The sequence below is a fragment of the Aspergillus eucalypticola genome (genome assembly GCF_003184535.1).
Source record: "Aspergillus eucalypticola CBS 122712 chromosome Unknown BO83scaffold_17, whole genome shotgun sequence".
Lineage (NCBI taxonomy): Eukaryota > Fungi > Ascomycota > Eurotiomycetes > Eurotiales > Aspergillaceae > Aspergillus > Aspergillus eucalypticola.
Genome location: NW_020290291.1, coordinates 676095 through 692135, shown reverse-complemented (window position 1 = coordinate 692135; position 16041 = coordinate 676095). Strand labels below are relative to the sequence as shown.

The window sequence follows — 16041 nt, the reverse complement described above, 5'->3', positions numbered from 1 at the left end:
TTTGTATATTATGTTACTATATTATGGGTTGTTCTCGGTCACTACTGTATACTGTGTACTACTGTGTAGAGTGTTAGTATAGACTGGTGGATACAATTTCAATACAGGTATAACCGCTAGTGACAGTAAGACACAGAAGAAGGCAAACAACACTGACAACAGGCAAAGAAGACTCTGAAGAAGGCAAACACCAAATGAACGAATGTCACCAAGCGTGTCCCCCCGGAGACCAAGGGTATGTCAACATGCGAAACTTGATATTCGAACACAAAAGAAGAGGCCCTCCCAAACGCCGCAAATGCAAGATATATCGATCAACATCCGTCACCTTCACTCTCCCTTTTCTTCGAAACTCAATTCAAACCGGCTCACGCGTGTCGCGTGGCAACTGCAAGTGCAACATGCTCGAAGCGCATAGCAAATGAACCCATCATGGCTGGCATGCAAATCGCTGAAATACCATCAGAGTCGGCGACGTTATCTATCGCAAAGTCGTCATTTCCCCATTATAGCACAATGCAGCATGAGCTTTTTCGCTTGTCGAACGTCAGGAGCGCGGCACGCGTGGCCGCCTCGAATACATCGTCGACGCCCTCGCCGGTTAATGAGGAACACTCGAGATACTTGCGTGCTCCGATCTGCGTTGAGATGTCGCTTCCTTCTTTCGACGTCACGAACTTTAGCGACTTCTTTCTCATCTCCTCGACGGCCAAAGGATCTTCCCGCAGATCTTTCTTCAATCCGACAAGGATAATAGGAACACCCGGACATCGTTCGTTCGCTTCTTCAATCCACTACAAGAACCAGTCAGCGCAGTCCAACAGTAACAAATGGGTCAGACAACCTTATGTTTGACGTTCTCAAGCGAATCGGGCGTGTCCACGGAGAAACCGATAAGGATCACATGCGCCTTGGAATAAGCGAGCGGACGCAATCGTTCGTAATCTTCCTGACCAGCAGTATCCCATAGTGCCAATTGAACCGAACGGCCATCCACTCTGCAATCCGTCACGTAATTCTCGAACACCGTCGGGACCTGGTTGACACGCGACAGTCAGATGCATGCTAAGTAGTCAGCGAAGGAGGTGATAGGTACGAACATAGTGCTACAGATCAGAAACCGGTTAGCCAATGAAACTCCATCGATCAGCGCACTGGAGAAGAGGGTTGACTTACGGTTGGAAAATAGCCCAGGGTGAAGACGCTGAGCAGACTGGTCTTTCCGCAGGCACCATCCCCGATGATCACCAACTTCCTACATGCAGGTCAGCTCAATGCCCCATTCGTTCATGGCATGGATGATGCATTGGGGCTGGCTGCACCCCCGCACCCCTCTATACGAGCAATCCGGTCGAGTGACAGCGGGTGGGCTGATAACGGGAACCAGAAATCGGCAGTAGATAACATGATGGCCTCAGGTGCACACCGGGAACCCAGGAACGACAACAGGGCGGGGAACATACCTTCGCATCACATTATCAGTCTGTTGTTGAGCCATTTTTTTTCACAACCGGCTTGGGATCACGGATCCCTGAATCGATGAAGCGAGAATGCACGAATGGGTCGAGGCAATGCGAGGGCGCTGACGAGCCCTGGCGGAACCCGGAACGGAATAAGAATCAGGCAGCAGCAGACAAGGCTGGCCAGAACTGCGGTCGGGACAATGGTCAAGGATTAAGGTAAGAGGAATTCGGTGGGAAGTTGTTTTATGAAATGCGATTTGTGGGAAGGAGGGGAGAAAATTGGGAAAATAGTTGATGAAGCCCCTCCCCCTAAAAATTAAAGAATACAAGAATGAGGAGGAAGCCAGGGAAAATGGGGAGGGGGTGGATAGCTTTGCCGGGGGAATGAATGGATGGATGATAATCTGGGAGAAGTGGATTTGGGGGGCCCAGCAAAGACTTGTCTCGTTCCTTCGGGAAGGCGGTCGAGCGTTGAGGCTGACGCTGATCCGGAAGGGAAAGAAACGAGAGAAGAAAGATTGAAGGGGGGAAAAACTAAACGGATAAAAATACACACCTTCAAAATACGAATAAACTCAACCGTGGTGAAGTCGACGGGAAGTAACTTGAGTAGTAACCTTAGCTTCACTATAACAGCACTTGATATAGAGGAGATGACGAGGCAGGAAAGGAAGGAAGCTGGTAATGTTCTTGATGATGATTATGATAATGATGATAATATGAAGGAGTATTAGAAATTAGAATAGATGCACCCTTGTACCCTCACAATCCAGGCATCTCACTCCATATATATACATGAATCAGTACAGCCTCCCACCACGCTGACTGAATGGGCACAAATAGCATCAAATGGACGCCCAGCATCATCCCAGCTAAACCAACCAATCCCACTGGCAGCTAAACGACTCCCCCATAGTAATCAAAGAGAAGGAGGGATCGACCCAGTGATGGCCCAGCTGAAGAATCGTCACCGCACGGCCGCTTGTTACTAAGGTTAGAGATTTGTCTCAGACGTTGCAGGCTAGACGGTGGTTATTTCGCGATAGTCGCTGTTACTATTATGAGGGTGGAGAGAGAGAGAGAGAGAGAGCGCGTTGGTCCAGAAAAGAGAGGGGGATCACGCCGGGACCAAGGGGCCTGGCACTGCTGCTTACCATTGGACCATTGATCCATTTCATGGCAGTTACTAAGTATATTTATAGCCCCCCGGATGGCTCTGGCAGGGAGGGGATGCCGATGAATGGGCAAGTCCGGTTTCCCGTTTTTCTCTCTTTTCTTTTTTTCTATTTCTATTTTCCCCAGTCATCCTCGTGGTGGAGGGGATGGTGGGATGTTTCTTTTTTGTTTAAATAATTTTTTTTTCCCTCTTGCCCTGACCCAGTCAAACCCGTTGTTGATCAAACTTACACACACAAAAATGCACCTCTTTGGGCTCCACTGGATAATCGCTAACTACTGACTAGATACTACTGCTAAACTTTCAACAGATTTCAACAGTTTTTCTCCCACCTTCCTAAGTTTTTTGAATCAGTTCCTCGTTTCCCGTCTACCTCTCGAGCTGAGAATGCACGAGTAGTAGTAGTAGATTCGGAACTAGTTACGGCGCCCTAAATCCTGGCACCAGTAGTCCTCCGATCCCCTTTACAGTTTACGCAGTACAGCCACTTCAGGGGTTGAGCTCCATCATACTATGGCTGAGCACCGAGCAGGGCTGTCCTCGTCTCAAGTCAATGCATGACATGACATCCTACTACATTCATTCCTGGCCAGCTTATGTTTGCGCTTTCTACACCCCCTAGGACATGGATAATACGACACATTATACCCCGGCACCGTGCGTATATTCTAGGCTTGAAATAGACCACTCATAGAGCTTCCCGGTGAATGAAGTTCCAAACATGATAAATGCTTCCGAGACATCGCTATTAGCGCCGCATTAAGGTACAAAAATGATTAGAGAGTCCGAACCCCTCCGATAATATCCACAATAAGAAAGGTAAAAAAGAGAGAGAGAGAAAAAAAAAAAAAACAAGATGTGCCAGTCCGAATCAATCAGACCTTCACCTCATCAATATCATAGACCAAATGCTTCTGACCAATTCCCCAAGCTTCCAACCCTAATCGGTTATATAGTCCATAAGCAGCCCACGCCATATACTCCTTCACCCACAACCCCCACGGACTGACATCTTTTCGCTTCTCTCCGTTCTTGGCAGCCAAATTGTATATCCCCGTGATGCGCGGTTTGCGGATCGCCTCGTATTTGGCAAATGCATCTTCCAAGCTCCGCTGATCGTCTTTCAGTAACCGCGATAGCAGAAACACATCTTCCAATGCCATGGACACTCCTTGGCCCGCATGAGGCTGCATCGCATGCGCTGCATCTCCGAGCAGCACCGTTCGAGATGTATGGTACTTCCCGCCCAGCGGGAGGCGGAAGATAGGATAAAACCCAACGACGTCCGTCCGATTCACCATCTCCGTCAATGCCTCCGGCCATTTACCCTTGCCTTCTCCGATGATCTTCAGGATGGTGTCCTTGTACTCTGCAACCTCTTTTTGACGTCGCTCCTCCCACCCGTCTCGCGCATTGCCAGACTCCGAGTGAGGGATGGGAGTTTCCCGGGAGAAGAACCAGAAGAGCTTATCGCCAGACGGAGAGCACGGCATCATGGCCAAAATACCAGTGCGGGTGAAGAAAGCGTTCGCATGCGTACTCAGCTCCTCCGGAAGGCCTGTGCAGTCAATGACGGACTGCGTTCCCGCGATACCGGAGTATTCGGGCACAATGGACGGGTCGACATGCAGTCGACGGACACTAGAGTGAAGTCCATCGCATCCGAGCAGGATATCAGCTGTATCAGTTGAACCGTCGGAAAAGGTCACGGTGACATCTGTGGGCGACTCGGTGACGGAGACAATGCGCTTGTTGTAGTGCACAGGTATTTGGTCTTTTGCAACGGCATCAAGGAAAACACTCTGAAGGTCTTTGCGACGAATACGCAAATATCCGAAGCCAGTTTTCTGACTTGCCCAGCGACATACGTCGACCTTGGCAATGTCACCGTTTGGCAGAGAGTGCATCTCCATGTCGGCGACGGAAAATCCGCGGGCGACAACTTCATCATGCAGCCCTAGTCGATGGACCAAGCGCATTCCATTTGGGAATAGACCTATAGCACCGCCTATGGTGGTTGGCTCCGAGCGTAACTCGTATACGGTAATGGCGATATTGTTGTTACGGTGCAGTTGGAGGGCGGCAGCCAGGCCGGCGGGACCTGCACCGATGATGATGGCCTGAATAGGCATGTTAGCTAGATCATATAGCTGACGAGAGTAGCCTCACCTTCTGTACAGCAGGCATATTTGTAAAATGCTTGGAGAAGTGCTTGGATCGAAAGTGGATTGCTGATGAGGCCGGTCAGCCATCGCTCGTCTTATACTTCAATCTCCAAATCAGTACCTGATAGTATCGGGTTTAGCCCCCGCGGAGACCGGGGGAGGCCATGGAGAGAGCTGCCCAAATAGGTTTAGACTGATACCCGAGACCAAAAAGTGACGATTGTTCCTGTGGCTCATCCGCCATCCATCATGTATGTACCTGACCCAAAGCAGTAGCGATCTCTTTCTTGTTTTGAACATCGACATGATCGAGATAGAATAAGTGGGTGTGATTCGTGGGTGACAAATGAGTTGTTATTGTGTATGCGCGGCCTACTGAGTCTGTCAGCTTATGAGAGAATAGTACAAAGTAGCAGTGATTGGCGAAGAGCAGCCAACTGACATGTGATGGTGTTCTTGCTGGCCCTAACCCCGCCCATTAGGCCACTTTCCCTGCGACACCTTGTAGGACAAATTCATGGGGATGGTATCCATTGGCTAGTGTTTTTTTTGTGGGTATCATCCACTGATGGCTAGAAGCATCTCAGTTGGGCAAATGATGAAGTAAGAATACACAGGCGTTTGTAGGTATATTCTGTCGGGTGGAGACATGACTCGAACATTTCATGATAGGCTTAGCAGCACATGGGTCCCTCGTATTGACGCTTATCAGATTCGTGGTCTCTCCCAGCGATAAGTCTAATGCGGCTTCAGGGCATATTCCTTCTATTACTGCATAATTCAATTCTGGAAACCTCCTTCTGTTTACTTGTGAGATTGCTTGTAATAAACAGTACCAGCCTATTACATGAACTGCTTATAACCTTGGCGGGGGTTTGAATGCCACGGGCTCCCATGTTGATTCCTACTCCCTTGGTGCGGTCCAAGGAAACGTACAATGCCAGCCAAGTCTCTATTTTCTGTGGGCAACACCTCATCGGTAGAGCAGGTGTCTATAGTCACCCAGCAGATTACGTGACGTCCTCAATCGCTTCAGAGTCGCTGTCTGAGCCTGCGCCCCGTCCTGGATTAAACACATGATCCAGCAGAGCCTCCGGCTATCATTCTGAAGTACCTTGATCACGACATGGCACGGGCGTCTAGGAAGCAAAGGCTCACCAGGCAAGAAATCAAGTAAGTGGCCAAGAATGTGCTTGTAGCTTTGCAAGTGTTGCATGGAGACGGCCTTTTTTTTCGAGCCCCTGAAGTTCATCCAGAGATTCCATGGGGCACTGCTGCAGACATCTGGAGTTTTGAAGTGACGATTAGTTGACTTCAATTTCTACATCTTTGAGCCGGATGTACTAGAAAGCCACAAGTTGTACGATGTCAAGATCCTCGTGCTGCATCACCTGTGGTTTGGACGCTTCCCTGTCTTTTACAAAATTATTTGCGATCAGGAGACACAAGAGAGTATTGTGCGCATCATGTCTGTAATCCCGCCTGAAAACCTGAAGCCGTCACGGTTCCTGCGTGAAAGGGAGATCTGTGATGCAGACAAGGCATTTGTTCTTAGGGTTATGAAGCTTGACCCGAGGGATCGGTTTACCGCGAAGGACATTTTGCAAGATGAACAGTTTACCGAAAAGTCGGAGAAGACGGTGGGATGGTATCCCAGACAGGAGTGGAAGGGAATGCATCAGAAGGGCAGATAACAGTAGATCCAGCGAGATGTCTGTTTCCAATAGTGAGTAGGTCTGTGTGGAAGATAACAATTATTTGGAGCATTATCAGCAACGAAATGGATCTGCAAGATATGCCCCATGTGCTATTCTTTAGAAAGGAAGTACTGCACTGGCTACGTATCATATCTATCAGTAGCTGACACGATCCCCAGACTAGTAGTGTCTAGTGACCGAGCTAGTGCCGATATGCCTGCCTCTCGGCCGTCAACTTCTCCCTTCTCACTTATTTTCCGCAGCAATTATCTTGTCAGCCATCGCTGGCAGAGTGTCTGCCATGACGTCCATCTCTCCAAATAATTCCACAATTGGCTCCTTTTCCCAGATGGTGCAGTACGCTCCTTTATACCTATATGTCATGTGTGAGCTTAGTCCTGTATCCACCGCGATAACGCATCTTTAGTGCATCTGTACTCACCCCGCACGGCGAGCCGCCGAAACGTCCCACATATGTCCAGCAGCAAACCAGGGTTGACCGTGCTGGGACAGCTGCTCGAGGAGCGGTTGGTACACACGCAAGTCTGGCTTGCCTATTCCCTGAGAGTCACAGGATTTCAGATTCTCTGCGGGCCATTCAAGTCCAGCGTTGGCGAAATAACCCCCCACTCTCGCGGCGTCCCCCGCTGTGAGCGCCCAGACAGTGAACCCAGCATCACGCAACTTAGTGACGCACTCGGCCGCTCCTGGACGGAGTCCAAGTTTGGCATACCTACTCATGATGAACTCAAGATCGCTCTTTGGGGCAAAGCTTCGCGGGTCTTGGATGCCCGCCATCTTGAGCATTCGCCAGAAGAGCAATTCCAGACAAGTAGCGAATGTCTTATATTGGCCTGACAAGCTCAGATATGTGTACTCGCGCTCTGCGACCTCGATCCAGGTGTATCCTAACAAGGAAGGTTTGATCCCCTCCGCACGGAGACGGTCGCCCAGTCGCGTGTCGATCGCATCGAAAAGGACGTCGTAGGAGACCAGTGTGCCGACAATGTCGAACACCACATTCTTACTGCCGGTCATGGTGCTGGTGCTGGTGCTGGTGCTGATATATCGTAGGGATCAAATGAGAAGGACTGGGAGAGTGACTGAGAATTTAGCTTTCGTTCGACTTGCCTAAGCCTTTGGTCTACCTTCTTATACACCTGACTCCAAACTAGGAGACAGGGTTCATACAGAACAGATGATCATCAACCCCACTTTTGTTTCTAGTAAACTCCAGCTTTTCCTCATACAGAAATGGGGAAAGACTCGGACTATTCCGTACTATTATCTCCAACTGGCTGTTAACACCGCGAGTCGCTATCAAAGCTCCAACCTAGCTTATCTCGGACGCAATGTCTCCATTTCGCTGCCGCTTTTCAGATACGACGGCCATAATGGCCAATGACACTTATCATACCTTTTGTGATACTCATCGAAATTAACATATAAAATGCCGCTATAGGCCCTCTCTCCGATGCTCATGTAGTCAGTGGAGTAAGCTACCGTTACGATGACGAAGAAAGTGGATGTCAAAGACACCGTTGTCGACACCGACCTTGAAAAGACAGATGTTGCCAAGGGAGACAGTGAGCTCTTAGGAGCGAACGAGGATGTTGGTTACCACCGGTCGCTCGGTAGTCGTCAGATTATGATGATGACCTTTGGCGCTGGTGTGGGAACTGGCTTGTACGACGAACCCTATATGCTGCTGGCTCACTTTAATTGACATTATCATCTAGATGGGTCGGTACAGGTACTGCACTGAAGTATGGTGAGGCTTCCCTGAGCGAAGCGGCAAAGACTCTTGCGACTAATTGCAGCATGTAGCTGGCCCTGGTGGCATCGCCGTTGCGTACACCATCACTGCGTAAGTCTGTCAAGCTGCGCTACAGCTGCGGATTTGCTGACATGCTAACCTATCATTATTAGATTCATAGTGTACTTGCAGTACACCTCTATCGGTGAAATGACGACCTTTAAGCCGGTCCATGGAGGCTTTATCAGACAATGCATTGAATACGTGGAGCCTGCATTTGGATTCGCAGTCGGCGTCAACTTCTGGTTCTCGGTAGGTAGATCGGCCAAATCAAGACGATGTATGGGCGACTGATCGTTACTGGCAGTGGGTAATTTGTATTCCTGCCGAAATAACTGCAGCTGTTTCTGTGCTTGAATTCTGGCCAGCAACAGAGGTTGTCCCACTTGCAGCGTATATCACTATCTTCCTGGTAGTCATTGCCGCAGCCAATTGTTTCGGTGTCCGGATATACGGTCATGTTGAGTATATCATGTCTTTCGTCAAGATTCTAGCCATATTTGTCATGATTTTCTTCATGTTCATCATGACTTCGGGCGGTATCCCGGCCACACATGGCCCAATCGAATTTCGCTACTGGCGCAATCCCGGCGCATTCAACAATGGCATCAAAGGGATCTCTAAGGCGTTTGTCCAAGCGCTGTTCAGTTTCGGTGGCGGAGAGCATATCGCAGTCATTGCTGGAGAAGCCAAGGACCCCCGCCGGACCATCAAGAGAACTGTGTACCCCGTGTTTTGGCGCATGTTCTCGTTCTTCGTGGTCAATATTTGGCTCGTGGGAATGTGTGTTCCTTACGACGATGAAAACCTCATCAATGGAAGTGGCACATTAGGGAGCCCGTTCGTCATTGCCATTGAGCGTGCAGGCGTGATGTGGCTAGCACACATCATAAACGGCTTCATATTCTTGACAGTGATTAGCTGTGGCATCACCAGTGCCTACGTCGCCAGCCGCAGTCTTGCAGCCTTGTCTGATATGGCCATTGTGCATCCTTTCTTCGGCCGCAAAGACACTGTCGGAAGGCCCTACGTCTCTCTAGCCCTCAGCCTCACTATAGGAGGGGCTTTATGCTACCTCAATTGTAGCGACACCGGAGCTACCGTTTACGGCTGGTTCTCATCTCTGGTTAGTATATCACTTATTTGTGATCGTCGATATCCTATACTGACATCCCACAGGTATCTGTATCTGCCTTATTCCAATGGTCTGGAATCTTCATCTCCCACATCCGATTCCGACAAGGTCTTGCTGCGCAGGGAATTGACAAGAAGACACTGCCTTTCCGAGACCGAATAGCTCCCTATGCCCAGTATCTTGGCCTCGTTGTGGTCCTCTTCATCGCAGGATGCGAATTTTATCTAGCGTGCTTCCCTTTCGGCGAGAAGGGGTCTGCAAAGAGTTGGTTTTCATCCTACATTGCGGCGCCTCTATTCTTCCTAGATTACTTCGGCTACAAGGTGAGTTATGATCATCGAAAAGCCTTAGTAAAATACGTTGACCGTTCATTTAGATCTACTATCGCTCCAAGCTGGTACGGCCGTCAGAAATGGACTTCTCGGCGGCGGCTGCTTTTGATGAAGAAGATCGGGCAAGGGCGGCTGTTGGTTATGAGGCAGATACCGGAATAAGGAGCAAGATTGGGCAGTACATAAAGAATCTTATTTTTGGCTAGGCACAAGTTGCAGTATCAGCAAGCTCCGGTTGGATATTGCGTCGAGGCTTGAAAACCTGGTCAATGGTCCAAGCAAACTCTGGACAGTGCACATCAACTTATTGAACTGGGCATATTTGCTGATTATATACACTCATAACTCGGTAGTAAATATAGGGATACCAAAAGCATCATCTATCCCAGTGGGCCTGATGCTATTTATATTCAACGGGGCGGCGGGGGGACTGAGGCGTATTAGGACAAAGAAAACCCCGAAATCACCCATCATGAGTTGTAAACACATCCTAAGTAGAGATCAACTTTTTACTTAAACCGCTTTCATCTCCTCACTGACTGTATTACTATCTTCTGCTATCACACTTTCACGACCCTACTAGAAATCCATGTCGTGGTTTGGACCTCTCACTAGCGTACGATAGTCGCATTCGGTTGCAGTTCAGCTTGCGGCGCAGCTCTCTTGCATAATTAGGCAATTCTAGTGTCAAGAGCCGAAGATGAGCGCGCCCGGCTTATACAAAGGAAAATTCTCTGCATACCCCTCTTCAAATTCGTGCGTCTGACTCTCAGCAAGTCACCTAACAGCCAGTTGGGAATTGCTCTCTGAATCGAATTGAAAGCTGAACCATTCAATCCATGCTCCCGACGTTGAACACTAAACCCCTCTAATAGGGACATGCGTCTTCGTCCGGTGACTGCTAATCAAACTAACAAGATCGCCGTGGGTCTCTGATCGTCTTAGAAGCGTCTCATCTCTTGTTGTCTCTCTCAATTGTTATCTGCCCGACTCGCAATATGCGACCACGGACCGAATGGACGGAGGCCGTTTCTCGACAAACCGACGCATGCTTCAGACACTCAAGATGTGCCTGTGGGCTATCATTCGAATCAACTGCCCTCTGACGAACCTCTAGATTATTGCTTGCTCGATAGAATAATCTGCCAGAGGTTTGACAGTGCTCCTCGGTTTGGTATAGCAGGTCTAATGCTTTCTTCTCAACAGGGTCTCTAGCTTTCAGGCATCGGCTGTGAGTCCACTATTGACGACGAGCCTGCGATGCATAACATATAGGATCGGAGGAGATACGCCCGCTATAACAGATGCTTCGTTGGTACCTGCTCATTGTGGCTGGACCCTTCATATAGTGCTGATCTACATCTGCTCGAAAAGCTCAGCAACAAGCTCTGGCCGTCACCCATCTCAAGATCAAATACGGCTTTTGGCAGCCGTTAGCAGTGAAATGCTTAATACTAGGACCATCCTTTGACCATGAATTTTGGGTTGGGCGTTTTCTCCGGACGCCGTCGATTAATTTGGGGCGCGCGAGGATGCGCCATTAACCGTTCTGCGAATCAAAGCATCGAGCGAACTGGGCCCGGAGTGCGCATTTACTATCCGTACCCAATGATGGTCTCGGCGGATGGTCTCTACGGATCTATGGGGACCATCTATCTCTGACCTCGCTTCCTTCGGCATCTACTGTAACCGTCACCGCTAATTTCGAAGCGCGGTTCATTAAAACCGACGGACACGAAACATCAAAATTGAGACTTTGCCTGACGCTTCAGGAAGGGAGTGGCCGGTCAATGAAGTCATTAGTCTCCCAGGATTTCCTGTATCGGCTCTTGGAAGAATCCTGCAATTGGGGTTCGATCAATGATGTTCCCGCAAATTCTAGCCTCCACCCTTCAACCATGGTGAGCCGGCCCGTCAAGACGTCAATCGCAAATTCCATCTGGGCCGGCCGCCGGAACATGCCAACTTCTGGGTAAGATACACCGGAGCGGAATTGATCTGGAAACGACAATCGCAGATGCAATTGTGGAGCAGCCTTCAATTCCACGGGGCGCACACTTGGGCCAGGCTGATCGGCATTCCCTAGTGCTTCTATCATCCCGCTAACCAAATAGTCGAGACAACTGCGGAGCACCTCATGGCCATCCAGGCGCCACATGGTGCAGTGCAGTAGATGAAAGGGGTGTTTGCGCCTTTGTATGTCCGTGTCATACGATAAGCTGGTTTTAGGTTAAACCTGGCCACCATCAACGAGCGCACAATTTTGGAGGGTGGGCACCAAACGAAAAGAGCGTATGAACTACTACTAGACTGGTTGGTACAAGTGCCAGCGGCCCGCCAGTCGTCGTGGCGCGGGACAGCGGCCATTTCCGAGCAAGAGCCCACTCTCAGTGTGCTTGCTAGTCAGTTAGTAGTTACAATTAACTGAACCTTCCTCCGGTCCGTTCAGCCGATTACACTTACAGTACGGCAGTCTTCCTCTTAGTTTCCTCCTTCTTCACGGAGGTTCCTGATGCGGCCCACGGGCTAATTAATCATGCATGTTGCAGGCACGGGTCGCCCAACTATCATTGAACGAAACACCAATTTAGCGCAGACCTAGACACGCAGGTTGATGGATTCCCACGAGGGGTGAAAACGTGCTTAGTCGCATCCAGTCTGTGGCATTTGCTTGGGCTAAGGTCCTTTGCACTTGGTTTACTGACTGACTGCCTACCCACCACAAGAGTTTGAAATAGCCCGCCACGGCCAATTTCCCCCGGGCAGTCATATCCTAAGCGACAACAACCTCATTTTCGAACACGGCCTTGGGGATCGGCAGGTCTTCTCAGATTCCAACTACTAGAGAACTAGGCGGTCTTTACCATATTTTAAAATGGCTGCTTGTAACGGCACGGAGTCGTGGGTTCGGGGCGGGGAAAAGTTTAGAGGACATCGGCTGCTTCCTGACATTCTCGATTACTACGCCCATGACGAACCCAATCGTGTATTCGCTGCTATTCCCAAGACGAAGAGCGTCATGGATGGTTACAAAGACATAAGCGTGAAAAAGATGGCGACGGCAGTAGATCATATGGCTTGGTGGCTTGACCGCGCTTTTGACGGAGTGCCCAAAAAGACAACACTGGCCTACATTGGCCCTCCTGACCTCCGCTACCCCATTTTGCTGCTGGCGCTCATGAAGTGCGGGTGGAATGTATGTGTCTATTCTTTCTAGAAATAGTAATTGATACTGACTCATGAGACAGGCAATGTTCGTCTCTCCTCAAAACACTCCCATCCAGAATTTGGGCCTTTTACAGGAAGCAAACGTCTATGGACTTCTCTATGCGGACGTCATGTGCTCGGCAGCAGAAAGTCTTCAGCAATTCGACCCCTTCATGCAATCTTTGCCGGTGCCAACACTGGCCGAGCTCTTCAAGTCCAAGTCCCCTCCATTTCATTGGAATGCCTCTTTTGAAGAATTCCAGAACAAGCGTTGTCTGATTCTGCACACTTCCGGCACGACAGGCCAGCCAAAACCGGTCCAATACACCCACGGCACTCTCGCCTGCGCTGACAATGATGCATCTATGTCTGTCCCAGAGGGACGTCGTGCGCAGAATGCAGATCAATTCAATTTCTCTCCACCAGGACGCTATTACTCCCCTTTTCCGCCTCACCACGTAAGTAACTCTATGCGTTCTTCGTGTTCTTGAGCTCATGGATGAACAGCTCGCTGGCCTCCATGCCTTCACCCTTTTGCCTCTCATCTCACGTACGGCTGCTTTTGTCATGGGTCCTCTTACTGTCCCACCAAGCGGGGCCCTGCTGAGCTCGATCATGAAACAACAGCCGCAGATACGAGCCATCTATGTTCCCCCATTTCTGGTGGAGCAGTGGGTGCTTGAGCCAGATGCTTATGACCAGGCACGACGGCTTGATTTCATCCTTTGTGGTGGAGCGGCGTTGGCACCTAGTGTCGGGAATAAGCTCAGTGAGGTAACAGATATACGCCAGATGTATGGCTCTATTGAGACATGCCACATCCAGGCGCTCAATCCCCAGCCAGGAGAGTGGCAATATATCGAGTTCAACAATCTGCCGGAAATTGAGATGGAGGCTGTGGGTGATGATGTCTATGAGCTGGTTCTGCACCCAACCGAGAGCTCACGGCCATATCTATCCCTTGCTCATAATTATCCCAAGGTACACACGTGGCGCACTAAAGATCTATTCAAGCCTCATCCCACCAAAGCTGGTTTGTGGCACTTCCATTCGCGCACCGAAGATATTATCGTGCTGGAGAATAAGCTCAAAGTGTGGCCTATTCCCATGGAGACTATCCTGAGAGGAGATCCTCATGTTACAGGGGCTTTGATTGTGGGAAATGGTCGTCCCGAACCAGTGCTTCTCATTGAAGCCAGGCAAAGCTCCTATCAAGAAATGAGTAGAGATGAGCTACTGGACGCCATTTGGCCATCTGTCGTCGAAGCCAATTCTCTAGCCTCCGAGCACGCACAAATCCAGCGATCCCGGATTGTTTTGTGCCCACCGCAGCTCGGGTTTTTCCGGACACCTAAAGGGACGGTCATGAGGAAGCCAACCGAGTCCCTGTATGCCGACCTGATCTCTGCGACATTCACTGAAGAGGATGACAGTAGCAGCGGTGATGAGTATGACTTTTCCGGCGACCGAACAGAACTCGGTATGCGCGAGGCAGAGCTCCTGACTGCGACCTGACAAACAATTTCATTCAACGTTTGCGGGCAGCAATGGCGCTATGATATTTCCACGGTTTCCAGACGTTTCGCATCGACTAATAGGCCATATAACGCACAGATGATTAACATGGATGACGTCTGGCCTGCCAATCTCCGGAACACTTTTGAGACTAAAGGTCCACCAATAGCTTCTGGACCGAGACAGGAGCACCAGTGTTCAGGGGACAGGAAAGACGCTGGCTATGACCCCACAGGCCGTCAAATGCCGTGCCGTGTCTCGGTTCGGTGACAGTCGTGAGCGCCCTCGTATGGTCGGAGATCTATTTTGGGTTAGTCGATGTTGATGTGGCGTGTATGACATGCTCTGGAGCTTCTCAGTCTTCCATTTGACTTCTAACCGTATGCAGAGCTGTGCTCCTACGAGTGCTATTGCGGGTATTTTGCGGGAGTAGCCAGCAGGCATTGCGGAGGAACAGTGCGGATCAGCATTTGACTACGAGACAGGTCGTCCAGGAGGATCACAGGATCCAACATCATCGTTTATAGATACATCAGCTTTCTGACTTTGGGTTATATTTCGATCGCTACTCTGTAGCCGAACGACCAATTCGAACAGACGTTTGCAATAGACTCAGATAGTTTTGCCTAGTAAATGTTTCACTTAAAGTGATTCGTATGTCTCAAAGCATTTATAGATAGTCGTAGTTACGAATGTTTGAGTTCGGCATTCTAAACCTACAGTGAGTGGCTATAGCACCTATCACACTTTTGAAATTCACACGGTCATTTCCCCTCACATCCAGACTACCTAGTAAGGCACGACGTCCCTTACAATCTCAAGAATAAACACTGCCCTTCATAAAAATCTAACGACACACAAGAGAACCCTTGCAATCAGCAATAATAACGCCCACAATTGTGTGATTTCCATCTTATGCCAAGCTAACCAACAGTACTAGAGACACCGGCGGTCAGTGGGGAGATTACTCCGCACTGAGACATCCATGCCAACTATGCTAAAACCAAACGAACACCTGTTTAACCTGCGTAGTCACCTGCCCATATGGGCATGTCACTTTCAACAACTACAAGCATGTTCAATCGATCAACATATTTTACCCCAATCCAGGGATACCTGTGTAATCCACTTCGGATGGGCTGACAGCATCAGATCATGTCAGGATGGAATGCGCGCGCGCCGATCATGAGATTAAAAACCCCCTCTTTTTTGGGGGGTTGGCTTTTTGGTGACCCCGCAGGAGAGAGTTGGGAAGAAGGAAGATGAGGGAACGCTATAATAGCCCAAACCCCGGTCATATTAAAAGGTTAACTTCCGACGGTAGTCCGAGGTAGGTATCGTTAGTAGTACGTAGTGGGAGGTTGGAGCATACTACGAATCGACCTCTCGGATTTAAAGCTCAGTTTTAAATATAATACATGTTTGTTTTTGGCTGTTTGACTGGTTGGGTGGCTGGCAAAAGGGGCGCTTAAAGCTAGGCAGGTGATCTTGAAGTTGGGCGCTTGATTGCATAGATCTCTCTGGTGGGCAGATT

At 49.5% G+C, this 16041-nt stretch overlaps 7 protein-coding genes across 7 annotated transcripts; 3 read left to right on the top strand and 4 right to left on the bottom strand.

Annotated features, from left to right (window-relative positions):
• Nucleotides 1-43: 43 nt before the first annotated feature.
• On the bottom strand, nucleotides 44-1516 carry rho2 (putative Rho GTPase Rho 2). Its single transcript, XM_025529595.1, has 5 exons — nucleotides 1464-1516; nucleotides 1177-1255; nucleotides 1101-1106; nucleotides 845-1036; nucleotides 44-794 (listed from the first exon to the last, which is right to left on the bottom strand). The coding sequence occupies exons 1-5, from the start codon at nucleotides 1496-1498 to the stop codon at nucleotides 507-509; spliced, it is 600 nt and encodes a 199-aa protein (XP_025386811.1). The 5' UTR covers nucleotides 1499-1516; the 3' UTR covers nucleotides 44-506.
• Nucleotides 1517-3293: 1777 nt separating this feature from the next.
• BO83DRAFT_438639 (FAD-dependent oxidoreductase) lies at nucleotides 3294-4827 on the bottom strand (the record flags this gene model as incomplete). The annotated part of the gene is made up of 2 exons (XM_025536111.1): nucleotides 3294-4760; nucleotides 4810-4827. The coding sequence occupies 2 exons, from the start codon at nucleotides 4825-4827 to the stop codon at nucleotides 3516-3518; spliced, it is 1263 nt and encodes a 420-aa protein (XP_025386810.1). The 3' UTR covers nucleotides 3294-3515.
• A 1024-nt stretch (nucleotides 4828-5851) lies between these two features.
• BO83DRAFT_379718 (uncharacterized protein) lies at nucleotides 5852-6875 on the top strand. Its single transcript, XM_025531574.1, has one exon. It carries the CDS (start codon nucleotides 6272-6274, stop codon nucleotides 6497-6499), a length of 228 nt encoding a protein of 75 aa, XP_025386809.1. The 5' UTR covers nucleotides 5852-6271; the 3' UTR covers nucleotides 6500-6875.
• BO83DRAFT_316303 (haloacid dehalogenase-like hydrolase) lies at nucleotides 6749-7540 on the bottom strand (the record flags this gene model as incomplete). Its single annotated transcript, XM_025527654.1, has 2 exons — nucleotides 6749-6875; nucleotides 6945-7540. 2 exons carry the CDS (start codon nucleotides 7538-7540, stop codon nucleotides 6749-6751), a joined length of 723 nt encoding a protein of 240 aa, XP_025386808.1.
• Nucleotides 7541-8012: 472 nt separating this feature from the next.
• Nucleotides 8013-10134, top strand: BO83DRAFT_438636 (amino acid transporter; the record flags this gene model as incomplete). Its single annotated transcript, XM_025536110.1, has 7 exons — nucleotides 8013-8188; nucleotides 8242-8273; nucleotides 8330-8369; nucleotides 8432-8570; nucleotides 8626-9444; nucleotides 9498-9776; nucleotides 9830-10134. 7 exons carry the CDS (start codon nucleotides 8013-8015, stop codon nucleotides 9989-9991), a joined length of 1647 nt encoding a protein of 548 aa, XP_025386807.1. The 3' UTR covers nucleotides 9992-10134.
• A 958-nt stretch (nucleotides 10135-11092) lies between these two features.
• BO83DRAFT_379716 (uncharacterized protein) lies at nucleotides 11093-12051 on the bottom strand. Its single transcript, XM_025531573.1, has one exon. The coding sequence runs from the start codon at nucleotides 11941-11943 to the stop codon at nucleotides 11554-11556; it is 390 nt and encodes a 129-aa protein (XP_025386806.1). The 5' UTR covers nucleotides 11944-12051; the 3' UTR covers nucleotides 11093-11553.
• A 208-nt stretch (nucleotides 12052-12259) lies between these two features.
• BO83DRAFT_379714 (AMP dependent ligase/synthetase) lies at nucleotides 12260-14968 on the top strand. The gene is made up of 4 exons (XM_025531572.1): nucleotides 12260-12981; nucleotides 13034-13450; nucleotides 13500-14840; nucleotides 14896-14968. The coding sequence occupies exons 1-3, from the start codon at nucleotides 12661-12663 to the stop codon at nucleotides 14505-14507; spliced, it is 1746 nt and encodes a 581-aa protein (XP_025386805.1). The 5' UTR covers nucleotides 12260-12660; the 3' UTR covers nucleotides 14508-14840; nucleotides 14896-14968.
• The last annotated feature ends 1073 nt before the right edge of the window (nucleotides 14969-16041 follow it).

What these genes read in the sequence shown, in the direction of transcription:
- BO83DRAFT_379714 (XM_025531572.1), top strand. Translation starts at nt 12,661, where the DNA reads ATGGCTGCTTGTAACGGCACGGAGTCGTGGGTTCGGGGCGGGGAAAAG. An exon ending in TCATGAAGTGCGGGTGGAAT is followed by an intron (nt 12,982 to 13,033) that starts GTATGTGTCTAT and finishes CTCATGAGACAG; the next exon opens with GCAATGTTCGTCTCTCCTCA. An exon ending in CCCCTTTTCCGCCTCACCAC is followed by an intron (nt 13,451 to 13,499) that starts GTAAGTAACTCT and finishes ATGGATGAACAG; the next exon opens with CTCGCTGGCCTCCATGCCTT.
- BO83DRAFT_379718 (XM_025531574.1), top strand. Translation starts at nt 6,272, where the DNA reads ATGTCTGTAATCCCGCCTGAAAACCTGAAGCCGTCACGGTTCCTGCGT.
- rho2 (XM_025529595.1), bottom strand. Translation starts at nt 1,498, where the DNA reads ATGGCTCAACAACAGACTGATAATGTGATGCGAAG. An exon ending in ACTGATAATGTGATGCGAAG is followed by an intron (nt 1,256 to 1,463) that starts GTATGTTCCCCG and finishes ACCTGCATGTAG; the next exon opens with GAAGTTGGTGATCATCGGGG. An exon ending in TTGAGAACGTCAAACATAAG is followed by an intron (nt 795 to 844) that starts GTTGTCTGACCC and finishes TGGTTCTTGTAG; the next exon opens with TGGATTGAAGAAGCGAACGA.
- BO83DRAFT_379716 (XM_025531573.1), bottom strand. Translation starts at nt 11,943, where the DNA reads ATGTGGCGCCTGGATGGCCATGAGGTGCTCCGCAGTTGTCTCGACTAT.